This window comes from Cololabis saira, chromosome 17 (genome assembly GCF_033807715.1).
Source record: "Cololabis saira isolate AMF1-May2022 chromosome 17, fColSai1.1, whole genome shotgun sequence".
NCBI lineage: Eukaryota > Metazoa > Chordata > Actinopteri > Beloniformes > Belonidae > Cololabis > Cololabis saira.
Window position 1 is genome coordinate 25,122,201 of NC_084603.1, and position 20,335 is coordinate 25,142,535.

At 39.2% G+C, this 20,335-nt stretch overlaps 2 protein-coding genes across 4 annotated transcripts in view; one reads left to right on the top strand and one right to left on the bottom strand.

Annotated features, from left to right (window-relative positions):
• Nucleotides 1–1,781: 1,781 nt before the first annotated feature.
• Nucleotides 1,782–11,686, bottom strand: sparcl2 (SPARC-like 2). The gene is made up of 9 exons (XM_061745588.1): nt 11,638–11,686; nt 11,197–11,272; nt 10,324–10,396; nt 8,973–9,084; nt 8,649–8,767; nt 8,361–8,515; nt 5,728–5,840; nt 4,653–4,747; nt 1,782–2,637 (listed from the first exon to the last, which is right to left on the bottom strand). Exons 2-9 carry the CDS (start codon nt 11,251–11,253, stop codon nt 2,582–2,584), a joined length of 780 nt encoding a protein of 259 aa, XP_061601572.1. The 5' UTR covers nt 11,254–11,272; nt 11,638–11,686; the 3' UTR covers nt 1,782–2,581.
• Nucleotides 11,687–15,464: 3,778 nt separating this feature from the next.
• Nucleotides 15,465–20,335, top strand: part of ccser2a (coiled-coil serine-rich protein 2a) — a 55,615-nt gene continuing 50,744 nt past the window's right edge. For all 3 annotated transcript variants that reach the window (XM_061745843.1, XM_061745845.1, XM_061745844.1), the window contains exon 1: nt 15,465–15,934. The gene's annotated coding sequence lies outside the window, so the exon portion shown is untranslated. The remainder of the gene's footprint in view (nt 15,935–20,335) is intronic.

Consider the following 20,335-nt stretch of genomic DNA (forward strand, 5'->3'; position numbering starts at 1 on the left):
AAAAAGTTTGAGAAACACGTCTGTTCTCCAAACACTAGGGATTTGGCGAGCATCTGTAAGACCTGGAAAGGATGGGTGGCACAAGCTCAGAAGCATCCATACACCATCCTTTCTCATTTTCAGTGCTATCCTGACCAGATTGAATATTTCTTCTGATCCACCCTCCCTCGCCATCTCTCTCTTGTATTGTCTTTTAATAATTCATCAACATGCAGTCACTGGACAAATTCCATTTGCAGAAAAAGAGACAGAAAGTGAGGGTAAAAATTTAATTTGGCATAATTGCGTTAAAAAAATCTGCAAAACTGGCCTTTTTATCAATTATTGATGTGTGCTTACAAGTCATGCATAATGCATGGTGTCGTCTTTATGACGGCCATGTATTAAATATCGTGTTCGGGGGGTCCGAGGGTCTTGAGCTGCATGCTTTCAGCGCCTTGGCTAGTTGCGTTCGTAGAGTCTCAGTAAGAGTCTAAATGGATAGAATTGTGGGCCAAAAGCAAAGAAACCAGAAGGGACTGTTGGTGTGAGAAGGTGATAGAGCGAGATTGACAGAAAGAGATAAGATGAAGTAAAGGGTTTTGAGGGAGGGTGTGCAAGCTGATGACGGGTTAAAAGAAATCTTTATTTTTAACAACATGTCATCACCAGCCACCCATCTGTTCATGTGCTGTCAGAGTCCCTTGGGAGTGTGTGCACGTGTGTGTGTGTCGATGTGTAAATATGTGTGAGATTAAAAGAGGGAGACGCGTGCAAGCCCATCAGAGATCACATTGATCTGAGCACCCAAATGGGAAGCAGAGGAGAGGACAAGGTTAGAGAGATGGGTGGTGGACAGATATATGGTGCGGTTTTATACACTGTGTGTGTGTGTGTGTGTGTGTGTGTGTGTGTGTGTGTGTGTGTGTGTGTGTGTGTGTGTGTTAGAGGAAAAGAGAGAGAGGGAAACAAGATGTCGGATTAGTTGGGTCAATCTACAATTGCCCTTTGTGTTTGGATGGGGGATGGAAGGAGGTGGAAATGGTCCTGAGGTAAGGAGGAGGAAACCTATTTGGACAGAGGAGGGGGTTCACCAAGACAGGGATGGCCCTAACAGATGATTTGATTTGATTTCAGTTTGGATACGGGATCTAGTCTTTGTGGAGGAAGGAAGTGATTGTATAAGTATGATTGGTTGTGTTTATTCTGTGCAACAACTTGCTTTTCTTTAGGCCACTTGTCGTCTGCGTATACGGCGTCACTTCTCCAACACCTTTTCTGTTTTTGTTCCATCTTCATGCATCCATCTTACTTTTTGTCTCAGTTCAGACTTGTTTTTCACGCTGCACGCCAGGGCAAATTTCAGGCCAGCAGTGATCCACTCCGCCTTATCAAAAGTTGAGAAAAAGATCTGATGAAAAGAAAAGATCTTGTTTTGATACTTTTGATGTACTTCTATTTTATTTATTTATTTATTTTTTGAATAACATATTGAGGGGTTTATCTTTGGTCCTCATTTGCCTTATAGCTACACTGAATCTTCATCTGTCCCCCTTCCAACGTCTTTCTTTCTTTTTTTCTTGCCTTCTACCCCTCATCCTTCAGGCATGGTACATTTGAAGCCCAATTAGTCCAGAAAAACTAGACATACCAAAGGGTCCACTGCAGGCCACAGACGTTCTCCTGGTGATATACCAGCACCCGCACCAGATGCACCTCACAGTATTTCATGCACAAAGCAACATACAGAGTTCTTAGAGCAGCCTGTTTTATTGATGATGCACACACGAAGTCAACAAACCCGGGTTTTATACACTTTCAGTCTCTCACAGCAGTCAAATGTTTCAATTATGCTACATCAAGCTCCGACATCTGATTTACAGAACTACTGGCTGTAATGGCAATGCTTTGCAGCATCAAAATCTCCCTTGCATTTTTCTTCTTCTCCTCAGTTGTCTCTGCTTTCACAGGACTCCCTTCCCCCCCTTCACTCTCTGTTCTCAGTCTTTTCTTTATTTCTGATCCATTTTTTATGCATTACTCCATTACTCTCAACTCCCATTTACAGTGCATTACCTCTTTCCGTCTTTCATAAACACACTTTTACTCTCCATCTTGCAGTCATTCAGTCACTTTGCTTCCGCTCCTCTTTTCCTCTTTCACTTTCCAACATTGCATTATGACACTTTTCGCTACTTCTCTGCTTCACTCCCTTTATTATCCCTTTGTTTCTTCTCTGGTCACGTCACCTCACACTAAGCATTTCTCCTCCCCATATCTTTCTTTCCCATCTAGCTTGTCTTTCTCTGCACATCAGGCTGCCATGCTCCATTTTTAATTGGTTATTCAAAGCGTCCCATGTTAATTTGGTTTCGATATTGCCTATTGTCCCTGCTCTTTTACAGCACAACAGTACAAATGTCAGCAAATGTAATTAGCAGTAAATGTAACTGAGAGTCAGCCTGTTCAGACATTTAACTGTCCCATCTGAGCGCACATATAAATGGACAGAAAACAGCGAGCAGACTTCCAGATTCGATGATTTCATGAATCATTGTACCATAAGAGATGCAATACTAAAATTCAAAAGAAATGCAGGAGTTCATGGTTGCTTCTCTCTGAGTGTAGGACACAGCTTGCTGGAGCCCATTTTCATTGCTGTGGTGAAAACAAGAAACAAATCATTTTAGTTTAGCATGACCATGCTTTATATAAGACAAATCAAAAGTACTTTGACAGTATGCTTTATTATTTACCTCTCAAATGATCTTATTTTGCATAAAGTGTCAAAAACGGTGAGGAGTCTATGAATATAAAAATATTTAAAAAAAATTAACTCATGCATTAAGGCCTTTTGACACCAGAGTGATGTTGTTTGCTGTTGCACCAAGCGAAGCGCACGCACAGCGCAGCAAACAGCTTAGCAAGGAAGTTGACAAACATTCACAGAACCAATCAAATTCTAACATGTATTACATATATGGTATAGCATAACCTCTGTCCATAAACTGCCAGTAATAAAAGTTTTGAAAACTTTGCCTGTTTGCTTCTGTACTCTGCAACTCCACCAAACAGTAACCTGAACCCAGAGGTGAGTGACAAAGGAGCATTAATATTACACGACTGAATCCTGTAACAGGGAAGCTACCAAGGATCTGGGAATACAACACTACACTGTGCTTAGGCCAGACCTGATCAGCTGATGTTACGTTATTGATGTGGTTGTGGTTTGTTCTTTTACGTTTTATCTCTGCTGGCTGTTAGATTCACTTCCTGCGTTACTTTGAGAGTGTCATTCTTTGTGTTTTGGTTTATTTGACATCCCCCGTTTTCCCATTTGTCTTAATTATTCACACCACCTGTGTCTTTTCACACCCTTTTCTGCCTTTGCTGACTTCACTGCTGGACCATCATGGTCGCCTCGTCCATCTTGCTTTCTGTTGTCCTGAATGTTATTGTTCACTGCATGTTATTTATATGATTACAATTATTATAAGTAGTACTAGTAGTATCAATTAACTAATTTAGATTTTTTGCTTTGTGCCTAAAGCCTGAATTATGGTTAAATCGTTTAATCGACGCAGAGCCCACGCCGTAGGGTACGCAGCCACACGCACCCTACGGCGAGGGCTACGGCGTAGCCTGACGTGCACCTCCCAAAAATTGTAACTAGGCGTCGCGGCGACGTGGACCCAACGCAGACCGAGAGGGTTGTGATTGGTTTGCTTGGTAGCAACGCATTTCCGGTTCGTGAAGCAGGAGTGAACTTTCAGCGCTCTTTTCTTCTTGTGTGTGTGATTTCTTTTTAGTTGTTTTGGTTTTTTGCACAATAGTTGTCCTTATCTCTTTGATTCACTCTGACCGGAAAAAAACGGAAGCTAAACAAAGTATCAACTAGTGCTCTCGGGGGGTACTGCACCGCGGCAAAATGGAGTGACGGAGAAGTCTGAAGGGTTCACGACGGCGTCACGGCAACGGCGTAGGCTCTGTGTTGGTTTAAACGCAGAACCTTAATTCAGGCTTAAATAGGGAGAATAAATGTTGTCTTGTCTGCAACTGCTGCCTCTGGGTCTCCCTCATCTTAGGTTCGATTCTCCTCAAACCTGACCGCTTCTCCTATGAGCGCATCATTCTGGAACAGTTCAATCTGGCCTTTGTCCGCTGCTCAGACCTTTAGGGTTTCAAGAAAAAACAGGATGGAGGCCTTTTTTGTTAATTATTTCACATTTTTAAAGCCTCACTGATCTTTGTATTGTGCAAATGAAAAATCTCACTGTTACCTGAAAAGCATTGCTGTGATTTCAACTCTTGATTTCCTTTAATTAGATTTCACCAAACATTTAAGTGTTCCAGTCATGATCATTCAAGACTTTGTTTTAATCTTTATACTCAGAGCTGATGATTCATCACTATGTTTCCGTAGTTTTAACATTGTATTTTTCCATCTTTTATGATTAAAACAACTGTGTTTCAACTGAAAAACCCTTTTCCACTGGGTTTGCTCGCTGTCTTTGGCCACACATTGTAACCATAGAGGTGAATTACCTCCAGTTAATGAATGTCAATATATCTTGGGTTCCTCTACATCTACCTAAGTTCTTAGCATTTTTATTTATTTTTTTAATGAGTGCCATGAGGTATGAAAGCAAATTTTCGAAAATGTCACAACTTACACATGAAATGATAGAACCACGTCTCAGAACGATCCACCAGACAGTATGTCCACTCTCTCATGGTCACTTTCTTGTTCCCATTACGATCACATGACCTGAAAGCACAACGCAGGAGAGTGACTTCAACATGGCGCCTTTAAAAGACAGATTTCAGAGGGCGTACAAGCACAAAATGAAAGATTTGTATGGAGATGCACAGGTAATAAAATAAGAAATGAGGGGGGTGATCTGAAATAAGGCTGTGCAGTCGCTATTGTCTTTCAGTTCACCGTTAAGCGTGATCTCTGAAGGGTACTCCTTCAATTTGTGTTAATCCATGGGCAGCGGGAGGCACAGTGGGTAATAAACATTATCATTGCTGGGAATGGTTTGACATTGACACAGACATCCCTGCTTCTAAAACCTGTCATTGCAGATTGGCAGAGCAATGGGGGGGGGGGGGGGGGGGTATGGATGGCAGAGAAAATTGGGAAACTGTGGAAAGATAAAAGAATGACAGAAGAGTGAACATGAATGGATGAGGGGATTGACAAAGAGATAAGATAAATCTATCTGTGAAAGGAAGGAAGAAGGGTAAGAAGCAGACAAAGGGAGAGGAAATGCTTGTGGAAGGGTAGGTTAATGGAGAGGTGGCGTGTTCATTTGAGAACAGTGGGAAGGAGGACACGGGAAGCATGGGCCAGCACAGCGGATAGATAGTGGATAGATACTGGAGATGGATAGCATGGTGGGAGGTGCAGCAGCATCAGAGCGGGGGTGAAATGCATTGCTGTGGAACATTTCTAACTGTTAGTGTTTGAGTAATGAGCTGAATATTAACATGTTGCAAGAGACAGAAGGTTTACACCATGAATCCCTGTATGACATGAACACCAGTAGCCATGACCACTCTGACAATTTATGGATACAATTTGATCTAATTTTAAAGTAGACTATAATCAAAGTTTTACAGTAATTTCTGGTTTCCTTTAAAAACATGTGGTACAAAAAATAGGTTTGTGTATGGTATTATTGTAAGTGCTTCAAATTTAACGGGAGGAAGAAGACAATCTTTTAAAAATGAGCTGGGACTGACTGGAAGAATGGTGTGGCACAGTGCTCCGAAGGCAGCCTCTTGTACTGCAGCTTCTTCAGATCCCTGCGGCTCAACTTCCCATCTTTGTTCTTGTCCAGTAGGGTAAATCTTTGCTAAAGGGGAAAGCAGGAGGATACAAGTAATGTTTGACAATACGCAAAATAAGGAAGTACAGATGTTTTTTCTGTTTTCTTCAAAGCCTACTGTAGCAGAAGGAATTAAAAGGTGCTTTATTTTAGACTTTAACAATTAAAACAAACACATTATTGACATTTTTGGTCTTCAAACCTGGTAAAAAACCTGATGATGGCTCAATTTTTTAATGCCAGGTAAAAATACATGATTTATTACTGTGCTCCATTTACCTCAGAGGTCTGACATCAGGACTGGGAATGGTGTCACTCCCAGGCTGACAGTTGCAAAGTGGGTAAAAACATGGAAACCTTTCCAAACTTCCAACTGGCCATAGCCAAGCCGCTGTTGGTAATACTGTATTATAACAATTCTGTGAGTGGTATTCAACACATGCAAGAAGCAGACCACGAATAAAAAGGGGACAGTACTATGTGTATATCTTTTTTTTATTTTTAATTTTTTTAAATTTTATTTATTAACATACAGTGCAAACGATGACAAAAGACAGCATCAGTATGTGTGCGTGTGTGTGTGTGTGCGTGCCGTGTTTGAGTGTAAATAAGGTGATGAAAATAGGTACATAAATTGAGAATATTGATTCGAGAGTGAACAAATAAGTAATTATCATATAGAGTGGTGTAGCATGATATCATATAAATATAGCATAATAAATATAGTAATATCCTAATATAACATAATTTGTTTAAAATATTATAACATATAACCAAATTATATCACCATACTATTATATATAAAAATATAATACTATAGTTTAACATATCCCAAGAGATTTCATAACTTAATATAATAATATGAAACAATATATCATGATAATGCCAGAAGTAATTATTAGAGTTAGAATTGGTCATTTATGTTTTGCAATGAGGGGTGAGGTCAGACCGGGGCGTCAGGGAAGCGAGCAGGAGGCCCCCACTAGACCCTCCAGACACTGTATATCTGATTTAATATATTTCAAATAAGTCACAACAGCTATAAATGGTATATTCCAATGGTATATTCCAAAAATTGTTGGCAGTTTATTTCGTTGTTATTCTGAAGTTAAGGCAGGTGAGGTTTCAATAACTTTTTTGAGTTGGAGTTCCCCTGGGTGGTGGGGGAATTCCAGCTGAATTTTCCAACTAGCAACTTGGAAACTCCACCTTCAATCTCCAACCTCTTATTAGTAATGTGCATACAACTTAGATTGCAGTATGTACTGTCCACTTGTTAGCAAATAGGTTTCTGTTCTGTAAAAGTTACTGTGTTACAGCGGCCCACGGCATTATGGACTGTAGTATGTGAGGCAGCCTGCTCAGCCCGTGGCTAAGTTTCAGAGTAGTACATCATCTGATTATTTTCTGGATACCGCAGATTGTATTGCATAATGCATACGGCATCCTTTATTCTGCCGAGTATGTACCTGTACATAGCAGGCAAATTCAGAAAGAGCCTTTGTTTTTGGCCTCGCTAGACAATTCAGCATATTACGAAGGGAAAAAAAGATGTTGACTGTGGAGCTGCTGCTCAGCTGTATGTCAGCAATGTAGCAAGCTGGTAGACTGCAGTCTCACGTCTGTAGGGTGAACACTAATGAGAGCTAGAAATGCATCCCTATTTCATACAACTGAGTTGGATCATGTCATCAAAATTATGCTTTAGTTTTCATCTAACCTGTTTGAATCTGGAGGTCACGGCGCCTGCTAAGAGGTTGTTAAGTTATCCCTCTTTCATCATCTTACTGAATAATTTAGTGATTATTGACCAAAGTCTATCCATACATGGTGTTCTTGAGAGCCCCGATCTCGCTCTGTGGATAACCACACCACAGGCAACAAAAGAACTTCCCACTTTCAGCAAGTTGTTAACATCGATCAGTAACGAGGCAGTCTGTGAAGGGCAGTTTGTATGCTGGAAAGATGGCGGTGTCTGGTGTGAAAAACATCTTAGTGCTCAGTGTAAGGTTACGCTGAGAGTGAAAGCAATCCTGTGGTACCTTCTTCTTCCGGCTAAAGTTTCTTTAGCTTTATACTCATTGCGTGAATTGATTTCTTTTGCTGAGGTCATTACTGTTGGTAAATTATATTCATCTTTTACAAACATCTCCTTTTCTGTAAGTCTGCCGCCAGAGGTCAGTTCAAACACGGTTCCCTTATCTCATTTCCCCATTTCCCTGACTCTTCACCGTGTGTCTTAAGTCCTTCTCCCCACCACAGATGTGGGCAGAAGTATCAAGGTCACTCACAAGAAGAGAAGGGGCAAGGTGAGGTGACCGGTACTTAACAACCGAGATGCACTCCCTTCAAAGTTCTACTTTCAAAGTAACGTCAGTTAGATATGACTTATGTTTTGTAACTATTGTTTTGCTGCAGCATAAACTAGAGCTGCATTTCAATTTATTTGTGTTTGTGATGACTTATATTATTATATCTAATTGAATAAGGAGCACAGAGAGGATAAGGAATTATAAGTTAGATGAGAAGTAAAATCTAAAGTGTGACCTGTGCCAGCTGTGTCCTCTGGGCGTGGCTGAGGCAGCTCTGGGGCAGCGCGACAGGTGTGTATGACTCCACCATGCGACTCAGGAGCAGAAACCAGTCCAGGAGACGATATGGAAACTGCCCCAACTCCTCCTCTGTGCAGTTACCCCTGGGGACTGATCAAGAGAGCTGAGCTGATTTGGAAAGTTTTGGTGCACGGTGGGGATTCTGGATTGTGTTGCATGTCGTGTGTGTTTGTGTATGTGTGTGTGTGTGTGTGTGTGTGTGTGTGTGTGTGTGTGTGTTCACCCAGACAAGGTCCTTCGTGAGCCAGTCCAATGCGGCGTCTCTTTCTGCAGGCTTCTTTGTGAAGCAAACATTGGTTCCCATAAGTCTTTCCCAGAACGCTGCACACTGGTGCCATCTGCCTGATCACACGAGCAAGTGCCCACAAGCCAAACCCAAATGTGAGGATGCTCAGATAAACTGCTGAAATGTCCAATCTTATTCTTTTTATTCACGTGGATAATAAAAACATATTGTTTGAGGATTCAAATATTTTAGTAGATTTGATGATCAGGACTGGAAATGTTAACTTAATGGTGATTGTTTTGAATGCCATTTAGTGTTTACCGTGGACAGGACTGAGGACAAACACACTTCGGTATGAGGATCCCATTTTCTTCAACCACTTGACACCAGGATCCCATCGGACTATGGCATTTCAGCAGCTCGCAGAGCTTGGCTGGAACAAGAAAAGTAAATAGATAAACAAATTTGTGATTAGCAACGTTCACCTCCTCTAACTCTGCAGTGTATCCTTTCCCCGAATACAAACCTTTTGAGCTTTCAGTGCAAATGACAAGTGGTCTTGATGATAAATGTGTTGCCGTTGATATCATGGGACCAAGACTGATCTTAAGCTATTTAAACAAGCATGTCCCAACTCTTTCACTTAATGACAAACAAACAAACAGATGACTCTGTGTTTGTCTCTTTAGGTCACAAAGTTTAGTTTACTGTTCTAGATTTTAAGAAAAATCTGCTCATTTTCTTTCATACATGTTAATATTAACAGTTTTTGTCTGCAGTCAGTACATTTTATGAGAGGCATGTGTCTGGTGCTTTAGGTTGGAGCCGGCCCTTTCAATTCTGGACGGTGAATTGGATATCAAAGAGCTATTGAAGAGTTATCTTTTCACATTTGTAAATGTGAAACTGCATCGAATTTCGAGATGGCGTCATTAGTGGAATTTAATAATGACTATTCAAAGACTGAAAGAATTTGTAAAAAATTATTAGTGATGGAGTGATGGATCTTTGGTGCTTGTGCAGTACTGCTTTTAAATATAATGACTCATTTGTAGAAAGCACTCCTTTGGCTAAGGTACATTACTGAAAAGCATTGCCAGTAAACAATTTATTTTTTGATCCACAAATATTATGTAAAAATAAATTTTTACCATACACTAAATTCATCATTTGTAATCAAGACCCATAGATGTCTCAGAACCCATCACTGGAGTGATGTTTCATTAGTCTGACAACAACCGGATAAGGATACAATGTACCACTCAGTTTATTATCAGGGCACAGTTCAACACACATCTGTTAAGGTGTGGGAGCGCATGGAGGCATGGGGTTTGGAGTTACTGATACTGATGCCATCCAAGACAATGCCGCTGTCCCATAAATTTTAAAATGTCTTGCTTCAAATCTAAAAAATGAAAAGAAAAAAAATTCAATAAATTATGTCAATTTCAGTATCTAATCTGTAGTACTTCTTTGATTTTCAGTCATCATTTCCCGCTGAAGCTATTTGCTTATGATTGTTATCTGATGTGATTATCATTCTACATGTTTTCCCAACTTTCATGAGAGCAGCTTTATTTGTCATTGCAAACATTTGAGAAATATTGTAAATAAAAATAAGACGTACTCTGTTCTGTGTCTAAGAGATTAATCATTGAGTGTGCATTCTTACCTGGTTCGACTCTGCCAATGTACGGCCTCAAGGTCTCTTCAGCATGTCTCTGTCTGCGCTGAGCTCTGCCTCCCTGGACCACAAACACACAGAAAAAGAAAGAGAAAATGAAAGAATCACATCTTTTTACATGATTCAAGGGCCACGGGGGCCCAGTTTAACCCTCAAGTATAAACTTAATTCCCATTTTAATCCTAAAAGATTATTATTACCCTCTAATCTGAATGAATAGGTGTTAATGAAAGAAAGTGTATCTGATATCCATCCATCCATCCATCCATCCATCCATTTTCTGTACCCGCTTTATCCTTTGCAGGGTCACGAGGTTCTGCTGGACTCTATCCCCGCTCATCACAGGCGAGAGGTAACGGTACACCCTGGACAGGTTGCCAGTCTATCGCAGGGCCGGTATCTGATATTTTACCAGTAAAATATATATTTAACTGAAGCAATAAAATATGCATTATATGCCAAATATGTCTATGCCTTGGTTCCGAACTGCCAGCAACTTTGTAGTCCAAGCCAGGTCCACATCTGCCCCCTACATCTTCCCAGATCAAATGGAAAACAGGTGAACAAAAGTATTGGAGCCACGTTTTCACAACTCAGGAATTTTGATTCAAGCACCTATAAAAAAAATAAACCCGATAAATGTACCAGCAAGAGCAGGGGACTAAAGAAAAAGCAAATCAAATAGTTGCTTTAGAAGTTAAAATAATGCTTGTGAAGAATTCTCAGGTAAAATCAACGTAACTGTCACTCACTGCTATACGTGTGTTCCCAGCTGGTTGCAAATTCTATATTTTAATCTTTAACAATTACCCAGTTATGAGAAAATAACTGTAGACTTTACTCACTTTTAGGAAGACTTACCGCAGCTGAATGAGGGTGAATCAAGAGAAGCAAGCTAAGCATCAAGCTCGGGTTCATAGTTGAGACATCTACTGGACTAAAAGAAGAAAAACGTTCGCTTCAGGAGGGAAATTCTGGAGTCAACTTAGTCTAATCCTCTAAATGTAGCCAGAAAATATAAAATAATAGAATAGGAGAAAGTATGTATTTGCAGCAGTGTCATTCCTCTACCCTTTTGTCCAAAAATTGTGATAAATAAAAGCCAATTTACCAAAGTAATACTAAGTTCATGGATGCATTTTTGTCTTTCTTTTCTGCTGTGGTGTAATTTACAGACTATTATAGTCATTCTAATAATGCAGCAGGAAACAATACAGCCCATTGAGTCCCAAGAAAACAGCAGAAAATCCTTTTCCATCACAGAGGAGAGAAAGGGTTGAATTACAGGGACAGAACATTTACCTTTCAGTTGAGGAAGTTATTGTTGAGCAAGTCAATTTCTATCCCCTCTGGAAAAAAAAGAAGATGAATTAAGAACGTCGCTGTTGAGAAAGTTATTATTGTTGCACTAGTCAATTTCTATCCCCTATTCCTGCTAGAAAAAAAATAAGAAAATGAAAAAGAATGCATACCTGGGGCCTCTGTCACTTCTTTCCTTGGATGTTTTTCCCTTTTTAGTGTTCGTCGCTTTACCTTCCCTCCAGATACTTCTTTTCTCTACACGTTTCACCGCCTTCTGTCAGGCTGCAAAATATTTCCAGGCTGCACAAGTCTTTTTTGTCTATTTTTTCTCTTGCATTTGATCCATACAACTCTCTCCCTCTCTCTCTGTCTCTCTCTCTCTCTCTCTCTAGATATATATCTCTACATAATCATGTGTCAAAAAAGTCATCCTCCTTCTTTCTAGTTCTGTTACATAATAATAGTCACCTGATTGGTCTTAATAAGCTAATACAAACAAAATACCTCAAACAAACAACAGCATCCTACTTGCACACACAACAGGTGTGCAAACATCTATAAAAGCAGACCTTTTGGTAGTTTGCTGGTTCATAGTTTTCAGGTATATGTAAACACAATGCCAAGGGATCAAGACATAAGCAAATTGTTTGAACGGTTTGATGAAAAAGCGTTTATTGTTTAAAGGATTATACAACCGTATCCAAACAATTTGGAGTTCAATGTTCTACACTGAGAATGATTATTTACATGTGGAAGGCATTCGGAACAACTGTCTATCTTAGTTGTCCAGGAGCCGACACACACACACACACACACACACACACACACACACATACCCTTTGCAGGAAAGTAAGTTAATCTTTGACCTCACAGTGTCACTGAGGATGATGAAGGTTAAAGACCATGTCAGCACAATTAGAAGAAGACTGAACAAGTCTCCTCTGTCTAAAAACAACATGGAAACATGACTGAGATTTGCAACACTGTATCTGAACGAACCACAAGACTTCTGGAACGATGTCCGATGAACAATAAAGGCAAAAGTGGAGTGGCTTGGTCTTAATACTTAATACTTTACTGGTAAAAAAAGATCCACTAACCGGAACCTTGCAGTCATTGAGTGGACCAAGAACTCCTCTGTATACCAAAGTCTTCTGGAGGCAAATCTGGAGCCATCTCTCTGACAACTGAAATGTGGTCAAAACTGGACCATGCAATAAGACAGTAATCCAAAGAACAACCAAATATTTAGATCTAAATGAGTACATAAAATAAATTAAACAAGGTTTTGGAATGAGCATGACAAAGTTAAGATTTCAAGATTTCCCTGACTTGCTGTGGTGGGATCTCAAGAGAGCTGTGCCTAAGTAACTGCCTGAAGATATCATTGGATTCAAACCGTTTAAGAATATCACAAGGAAGTAAGAGACTGATAGTAAAACACATAGGGAACAACCACAAGTCAAATTATTGCTTGCCAAAAGGGGATCTGCAAGCTACTGAATGACAAGGGTATTTAATAACTATTTCCCACATTTTTGTTTATTCATTTTTGTTAAATAAGTAAAAGTATGTTTAAAAAAGTAAGTTCTTGTATTTTCATCTTGTATTTCTTATTACAAACCAAATCATTTAAGTTGGTAAACACGTTTTTTTTTAGTGTAAGGCCAATCAGAGATTTGTTATGCTTTTTTTGTGTTTTCCACTGAAACTTCCTGTATGTGTCACACACACACACACACACACACACACACACACACACACACACACACACACACACACACACACACACACACACACACACACACACACACACACACACACACACACACAATCACCCCCTCTGCAGGAAAGGTCAATGGATGAGAGCAAAGGAAGGACGTCTATAAAAACATGAAGGTTCTCAGGATGAAGGCTGCCCTCTAGTGTTCACAATAGACAAGAACGGGTTCGTTGAAGAACAGAAAGATCTCAAAATAAACATCTTTTCTGCCAGTTATCTTAATTTTTTGGGGAATGCAAGTTTTTCTAAAGTTATTATTTAAAACTTGGCTTTTTGACTCAGTGTCCTCTTAAAATATTTAGTGAAACTCTGCTTGAGGCATTCTCCATGAGCAAACTCATCCTGTTGAGCAGAAGTAGGAATGTTAAATTAAGGAAAAAGCACAGCACAAAATACATAAATTATTCAAACATAAGAAATAATAGAATACTTGCAATGTTTGTTTGTTTTAAATTAAGTTATATAACGTACTGGTAGTTTCTTAGTTTTCTTTTGCTTATGATTCCAGTGTGTCTAAGCATCAGCTGTGCAAAATGAGCCTTTGGGACCTATACAAGGGACCCTTGAGGATCAGAGTGTATCATTTTTAAGTTTATTGCCAATATTATTATTCAACACACCAGTTTCTATATATGTTATATATACAGAATATGGCAGCTAGGTCCAGGTTACTTGACTAATGAAAAAATAAAGATGCCCAAACTGAAAAAAAATAGATGTTAAAGTGATGTAGCTCAAAACGCGAAGGTGAACAGTCAACTATAGATGACAACGTAAAGATCAACAAAATGGCAAAAAAGAGACGCACTTTAACAAGACATATAATATATATCTGAATCACCATCATAAAGGAAATCTGAGATAAATAGCAGACAAGTGAACAGAAGGCAGATGTCAACACTCATTTGTTTACATATATATATGTATGTGTGTGTGTGTGTGTGTGTGTGTATATATATATATATATATATAAATATATATATATATATATATATATATATATATATATATATATATATATATATATATATATACAGTACATATATATTATATCCAGTACATATATATTATATACGGTACATATATATTATATACATATATAAATAATATATAGCTATATGTATATAATATACCAATAAGCTACCTCATACTGTGCAATATTCTTGATCCATTATGTGCAATATTCTTTACTCATTTATGTGCTATATTCTTCCACTCATTCATGTGCATTATTATTCTCTCACTCACTCATTTTCATAGTGTATGTTTCCTTTTTCTCATTATGTTGTTTACACAGTCTTTGTTTACATAGTCGTTTGCATGTGTGCACTTTTACAGAGCTGCTGCCTAATCTCATTGTACCAGTATAATGATAATAAAGGCTTTCTATTCTATTCTATTCTATTCTATTCTATTCTATTCTATTCTATTCTATTCTATTCTATTCTATTCTAATATATTCATGTATATATATATATATATATATATATATATATATATATATATATATATATATATATATATATATATATATATATATATATATATATATATATATATATATATATATATATATCTGCGCACAACAACTGTATATGCACAAGGCCCTGCTTTGAAATGAGCAGGTTCACGTGCATCGGTAGATTTAACCCGTGTCTTCATCAGCTGACGTCAAATCAGCGTCGAGCACGACGGCTGAAGTTTACATCCTCTTCAGATGTCATTATGGGAAGATACTAATAAAAGAAATACACATGACTAAGTACAATTCGGGAGCCAAACTAAAATGTCACGTTCATTCACAAATAATATACAAATGTGGACAAACAGATGAACGTGCAAAGTCACGCTTTCCAGTCCTGCGTGTGGAGCTCCGCCCAGCGCTCTGGGAGGAGGAGGATGTCTGGAGGCTGATTTATGGTTCCGCGGTATACCATTCACCGTACCCTACGGCGTAGGCTCTGCGTCGATTTAACGCGGAACCATAATTTAGGCTTGAGTGACAAACTGCGCGGAGACTCCGTCTCTGCTCCGTCTCTGCTCCGCGTCGTGTTGTCTCCAGCTGGGCTTAGTTTATTCACTACACCCACTATTGCTTCATGCGTGCGTTTCTTTACATGTCCGCTTTTGATTTTACACGGTTCCAGTCGATGGGGTTTGGCGGTGACTGTGTATAACAGCTTAGAGAGGCACAGTAGCTGCGGGATTTCTTTTTTCCTTTTTCTTACAACAACGTTAAACAGGAAACATTGTTCCCCCTTTTTAAGTTTTCTTTCGTTGTTTTGCATCTAAACTATATTAGTTGGAGTATTTGGAAGCGGAACGCACTTGGTGGTACAGTATGATGCCAGGAGGTTGTCATTGAACTAATGTGATGATGACTACAGGCTGGGACCTTTCAGAAACTTCACTAAAGCTTCATTTAAGAGAGTTTTAAAAGGAAAACGAAAGATTAAAAGCTGCCCGGGCTTTTGCTTTGCAGCATGTTATTTACAAGAAGTGGACATAATTCAGGTAAGTGCAACCTGAATGTGCATTGGTTTTAAATTTAAGACTTTTTCTCACCTTCAGATGATGTGAAAACATCAAAAACACTGTTTTCAATATTGCTTCTGCGTTTATCTACAACCTGAACAGCTAAATATTTCAGGGTATAACATGAAAATGACAACCCTTCCTGTGTGTTGTCCAGTGAGGCAGAAGAGGTCATGGTTTCCAGCATCATCATCATCATCATCGCCTACAGTAATAACATGCCCTGAAAGAGTCATTGTACCATGAATAAGTTGGGCCAGCTTTTATGTAATAATACACAAGAAACGACTAATTACATAACAGAGCAGAACTTGAACACACTGATCCTCTTATGTAGGTAAATGGGAGCAATCTTGGAGGTATTGCTGCTTGACAAGCCTTTCAGTCAAGACATCTGAAGGATGGATATCATATCGAGGATATGTATTTCCTGTACATGTCACAGCAATAAAAAACAGCCGAGGATGACTCACTGTCATAAAGTTCAGTTTCACATTTAACCAAGGTTTTGACATGGTACAAAAGGCCTCTTATATATTTTTATACCACAGCTAAAGCGGCTGTCGGTCCCTTACCATGTTGTGTGGATATGTATTTGTGCTTCATTTTTAAGCTGTGATCTGTTACAGCCAAGACTGTTTGAAACGTCATAGGATCAGCGCTAACTGCACTAAGTGTAAGTGAGATGGATACTCGTGGTTTTTCCAGTGCTAGGGTGGGGTTGCACACACGTGCAAATCCATGTGTGCGTTCCTCAGGCACCTGTTGGCCAGGCTGTTGGGGCGCCACCTTGGCTGAGGGTGCTCATACTCTGACCCCCCCTCTCCACCAACAACAGCTGATCGTCTGCACTGTGCATCTGACTGCATAGGACCACCCACACTGCAGTTCAATATGTGAGGGTTTTTACAGACCATGTGTTTCACACGTAGTTTGCCTTTTTTACTGTGTGCCCTTACCGTCTGTGAATCTGTAATGTGGATATGTAGGAAAGCCCACATTACTCTCGCTGTCCTGTGCAGGGCATTGCAGTCATTCTGAGACAGTGTGGTGCCCACCAAGGGCTCCACTGAGGCAGATAAGAGGTTAAAAAGTGGTTTCATCATGCTTAAAGGTTTTACAGGATAGAAAACAGTTGAGTCATTTGTCTGGCACTGCTAGACATCACAGACTGAAGAGGTCAGCATAGAGCAAGGTGATTGTTTAACAGCCTTGAGACTCAATAATCTACTGGCTGTCATCACATTAGAGGATGTACTTACAGCATTCATGTTGACACTTTTTTTTTCAATAGCTAGTTTAAAGATTCACATTTCTTTTTACTGTGGTGAAAAATAATTATGAATCATAATAGCTGACAATTTAACATGCACTGAGAAGACATTCCTCAGTAGCACTGTTGTTATAGTTAGCATTTGATGTTGTACTGACAGTTGACTGGCTCCACTTGACTTTTATCCTCGTTGTCCTCTTCTCCCTCTGCAAGTGGCCTATCATTAGAGCTATACTTAGCCACGCTTATCAGCACTGTCGGTCCTTCTGTAAGACCACAGATGTTTAAAGCCTTGGAATAGCTCAGTACAGGGAGTATAGATACAGGACCTCAGGGTAAGAGATTGACAGGCACTTGGAAGGAAAGTCCTCTTTAGAGATCAGGAAATACTCTTGGAATGAAGAATATCTATAGGGAAACGCTTTGCATCCAATCTCCATTCAGACTTTACTGCATCACAGGCATGCATCATAATTTAAGTGTGATCAAGAAGGCATCAAAAGGCCTCTGAATGATTGTAATGATCACTGGACCAAACCCAGGAGTTCTGATCCTGAACCTAATGTCCTGTGGCTCAGAGTGAAAATCCATTTCACACTAAGTCTGATGTTCTAAAGTCATCTGTTATGTTCAAGAATCTTAATATAAATAACATAAAGCGCAGACATGCCAAGGGCGACATTAATCAGGTTGTTTCAGTCAGTATCTTAGCCTGACAGAATGATAGAAATTGGTTTAAGATTTACTGGCATATTCTGAACATACAAACCTTCTTCACCAGGTTGTTCTTAAAGTCTTAAAATGCCATTACAAGAGGTTTGCGGGTCACTCGCCTTGAAACCTTTAAGTCTCATCGAGTAATCCTTCGAGGCTTTGAGTCATGTGATATGGTCTTTATGTCCGCTCTGCCAGATACTGATCATGTGCTGAAGACTGTGCACTGTTATGAGGTTGAATGTTTGCTTTCTGTTTCTCTGCCCGAACACTACTGAGTCATCCTTAATAACTTTATAGAACCTGCTTTATTTGCAAACTTCTTTTCACAATAGGTGTTGCAGAATATCTCTTACTCATCATTCTGTACCTGTTCCATTTGTCACTTCTTTTTGATCATTCAGTATTGCCAAATGATATGGAGCATTTTTTAATTAAAAAAAAACAAAATGTCCTGGAAAACATTCCCTTCTTAATATAGCCATTATTATAACAATTTGCACTTATCTCATAATTTAAGTGTTTTGAGACTTCAAGGTGCAGTAACATAATTTTTTTTTCCCACTCATATTTATTTACATAGCATTTATTACAACATAATCTGTCTCTAGATGCTTCCAGAGACCCAGAACATGACCCTGAGCAATTATTACATAAACATCAACAATGGCAGGTAAAAACTCCCTAGTCGGAGAAAAACCTTAAACCACACAGTGGCAAGAAAAATGCTCCCCTTTAGGAGGGAAGAAACCTTGAGCAGGACCTGGTTCTGCCAGCTGGGCAGAGCAGGAAAAGATAGAACAGACAGAGAATGAAAAAAACAGAAAAAGGAGAGACACAGACATAATGGCTATGTGGTGGACTACCGGGATGACTATAAAAATATTGAGACAGCAGACACTGAGGTGGTTGGAGGGTGGGACTGCAGGTCAGGATGCAGCTCCAGAAGCTCTGGCCTGCAAACATGCACAGAAGAGTAAATGATGGGGCAGGCCAGCACAACAAACTATAAGCACAATGGAAAACAATTATGGTTATGACATACTTCTAATTAATAACTAAGGGTTGATCTGAAAAAAGGAAAGAGGAAAAGAGGAGAGCAAAAGGGGTGAGGGTCACCGCTCAGTGGATCATGTTGGTGTCGCCCTGCAACGTAGGCCTATAGCAGCATATCTACAACGAAGCTATGTTTAAGATGAACTGCTCGAACATGACACACATGTCACTTGATAGCTGTTAACCACAAGTTATAGCCTTAATAGATGTGATGATGCCTTTTCTCTTCTATAATATAAATGTGTCCTGTCTAAGAGAACGTACTGCCTGGGATTTAAGTTTGCTCAGAAAGACACACTGAATGAATCAGCAAAATGAAGTGGGATAAGGAGTTGACCCAATAGCAGTGTATAGTCCATTTGCTGAGCCTAGAGGACTGTGGCATTTTAGAGTCACTGGTTAGACTTGTGTTTAATTTTCTTTACTGCCTTCACCTTGACTATGTGCATTCGCCTGATTTTGTCTTATTTATTGTGATAGGAAATAGTAAGACCAAAGTTACATCAAAACAGATGCCCAAATAAGAATGCAGTGTTTAGATAAGCTGGACTTGGCGCAGATGGACTCGGATGTCACAGTGAGAGTTTTTAGATATGAAGAGAGTGATATTGTTCTGGACTGGCAAAGCCTACGCTGTCTGAAGTACCTGCTAGCTCTGCATATTACCCTTTTAAGCCTAGTTTTAGTTTTTTTATTCATGCAAGGTTCAATGTACATTCATTTATGTCAAGTTTGACATCACACACAAAAAAAAATGTTGTTGCAGATGGTGAAATATGCTTTCAAAACAGAATAACTTACTTCCCGTGTGCTCAAATATCCTTTTTTTTCAGCTTGACCAGAGATATTTATCTGAGGTTTTTTGTGAATTCGTTGCTGAGGATAAATATTTAGTGAGTGATCTCATCCAACTACTTGTCCACTAACAGGGTGGGGTTACTTCATGGTCATGTTACATTTGTATGAATCCTTTGTTGATATGTTCAGCTATGGAAGTTGCTGGAATACTTTGAGTTTAAAAACCCAAGCTTTATTCAGGAATGCAGAAGCAAAACTCTCATATACTTGTTTAGTTATGATTGGGGAATTTCAGTCAAAATAAAGCAGAAACAAATATGCAATTTGAGTTTATCACATCACGAAAAATGTGTTATGATTTAAAGATAACACTATAAACAACAAGACAGATCTGCAGATTCTGCTGTTGGCCGATTCTGATTTCTTTTTTTTTTTTAACCAACTGCAGTAACATAATAAAGCTGTAAAAGATAGAGGCTGCTTTCTGTGTGGTCTAGAAGCTTTATTTATCACCTCTTAGACTTTGTTAGTGTCATAAC

Bases quoted from the DNA above. Each gene is read 5' to 3' on its own strand.
- sparcl2 (XM_061745588.1), bottom strand. From the start codon at position 11,253: ATGAACCCGAGCTTGATGCTTAGCTTGCTTCTCTTGATTCACCCTCAT. The intron at 8,516-8,648 runs GTGAACACACAC...TCTCTTGATCAG, and splicing joins TCACGAAGGACCTTGTCTGG to TCCCCAGGGGTAACTGCACA. The intron at 5,841-8,360 runs GTCACACTTTAG...TTTCCCCTTTAG, and splicing joins AGAGGACACAGCTGGCACAG to CAAAGATTTACCCTACTGGA.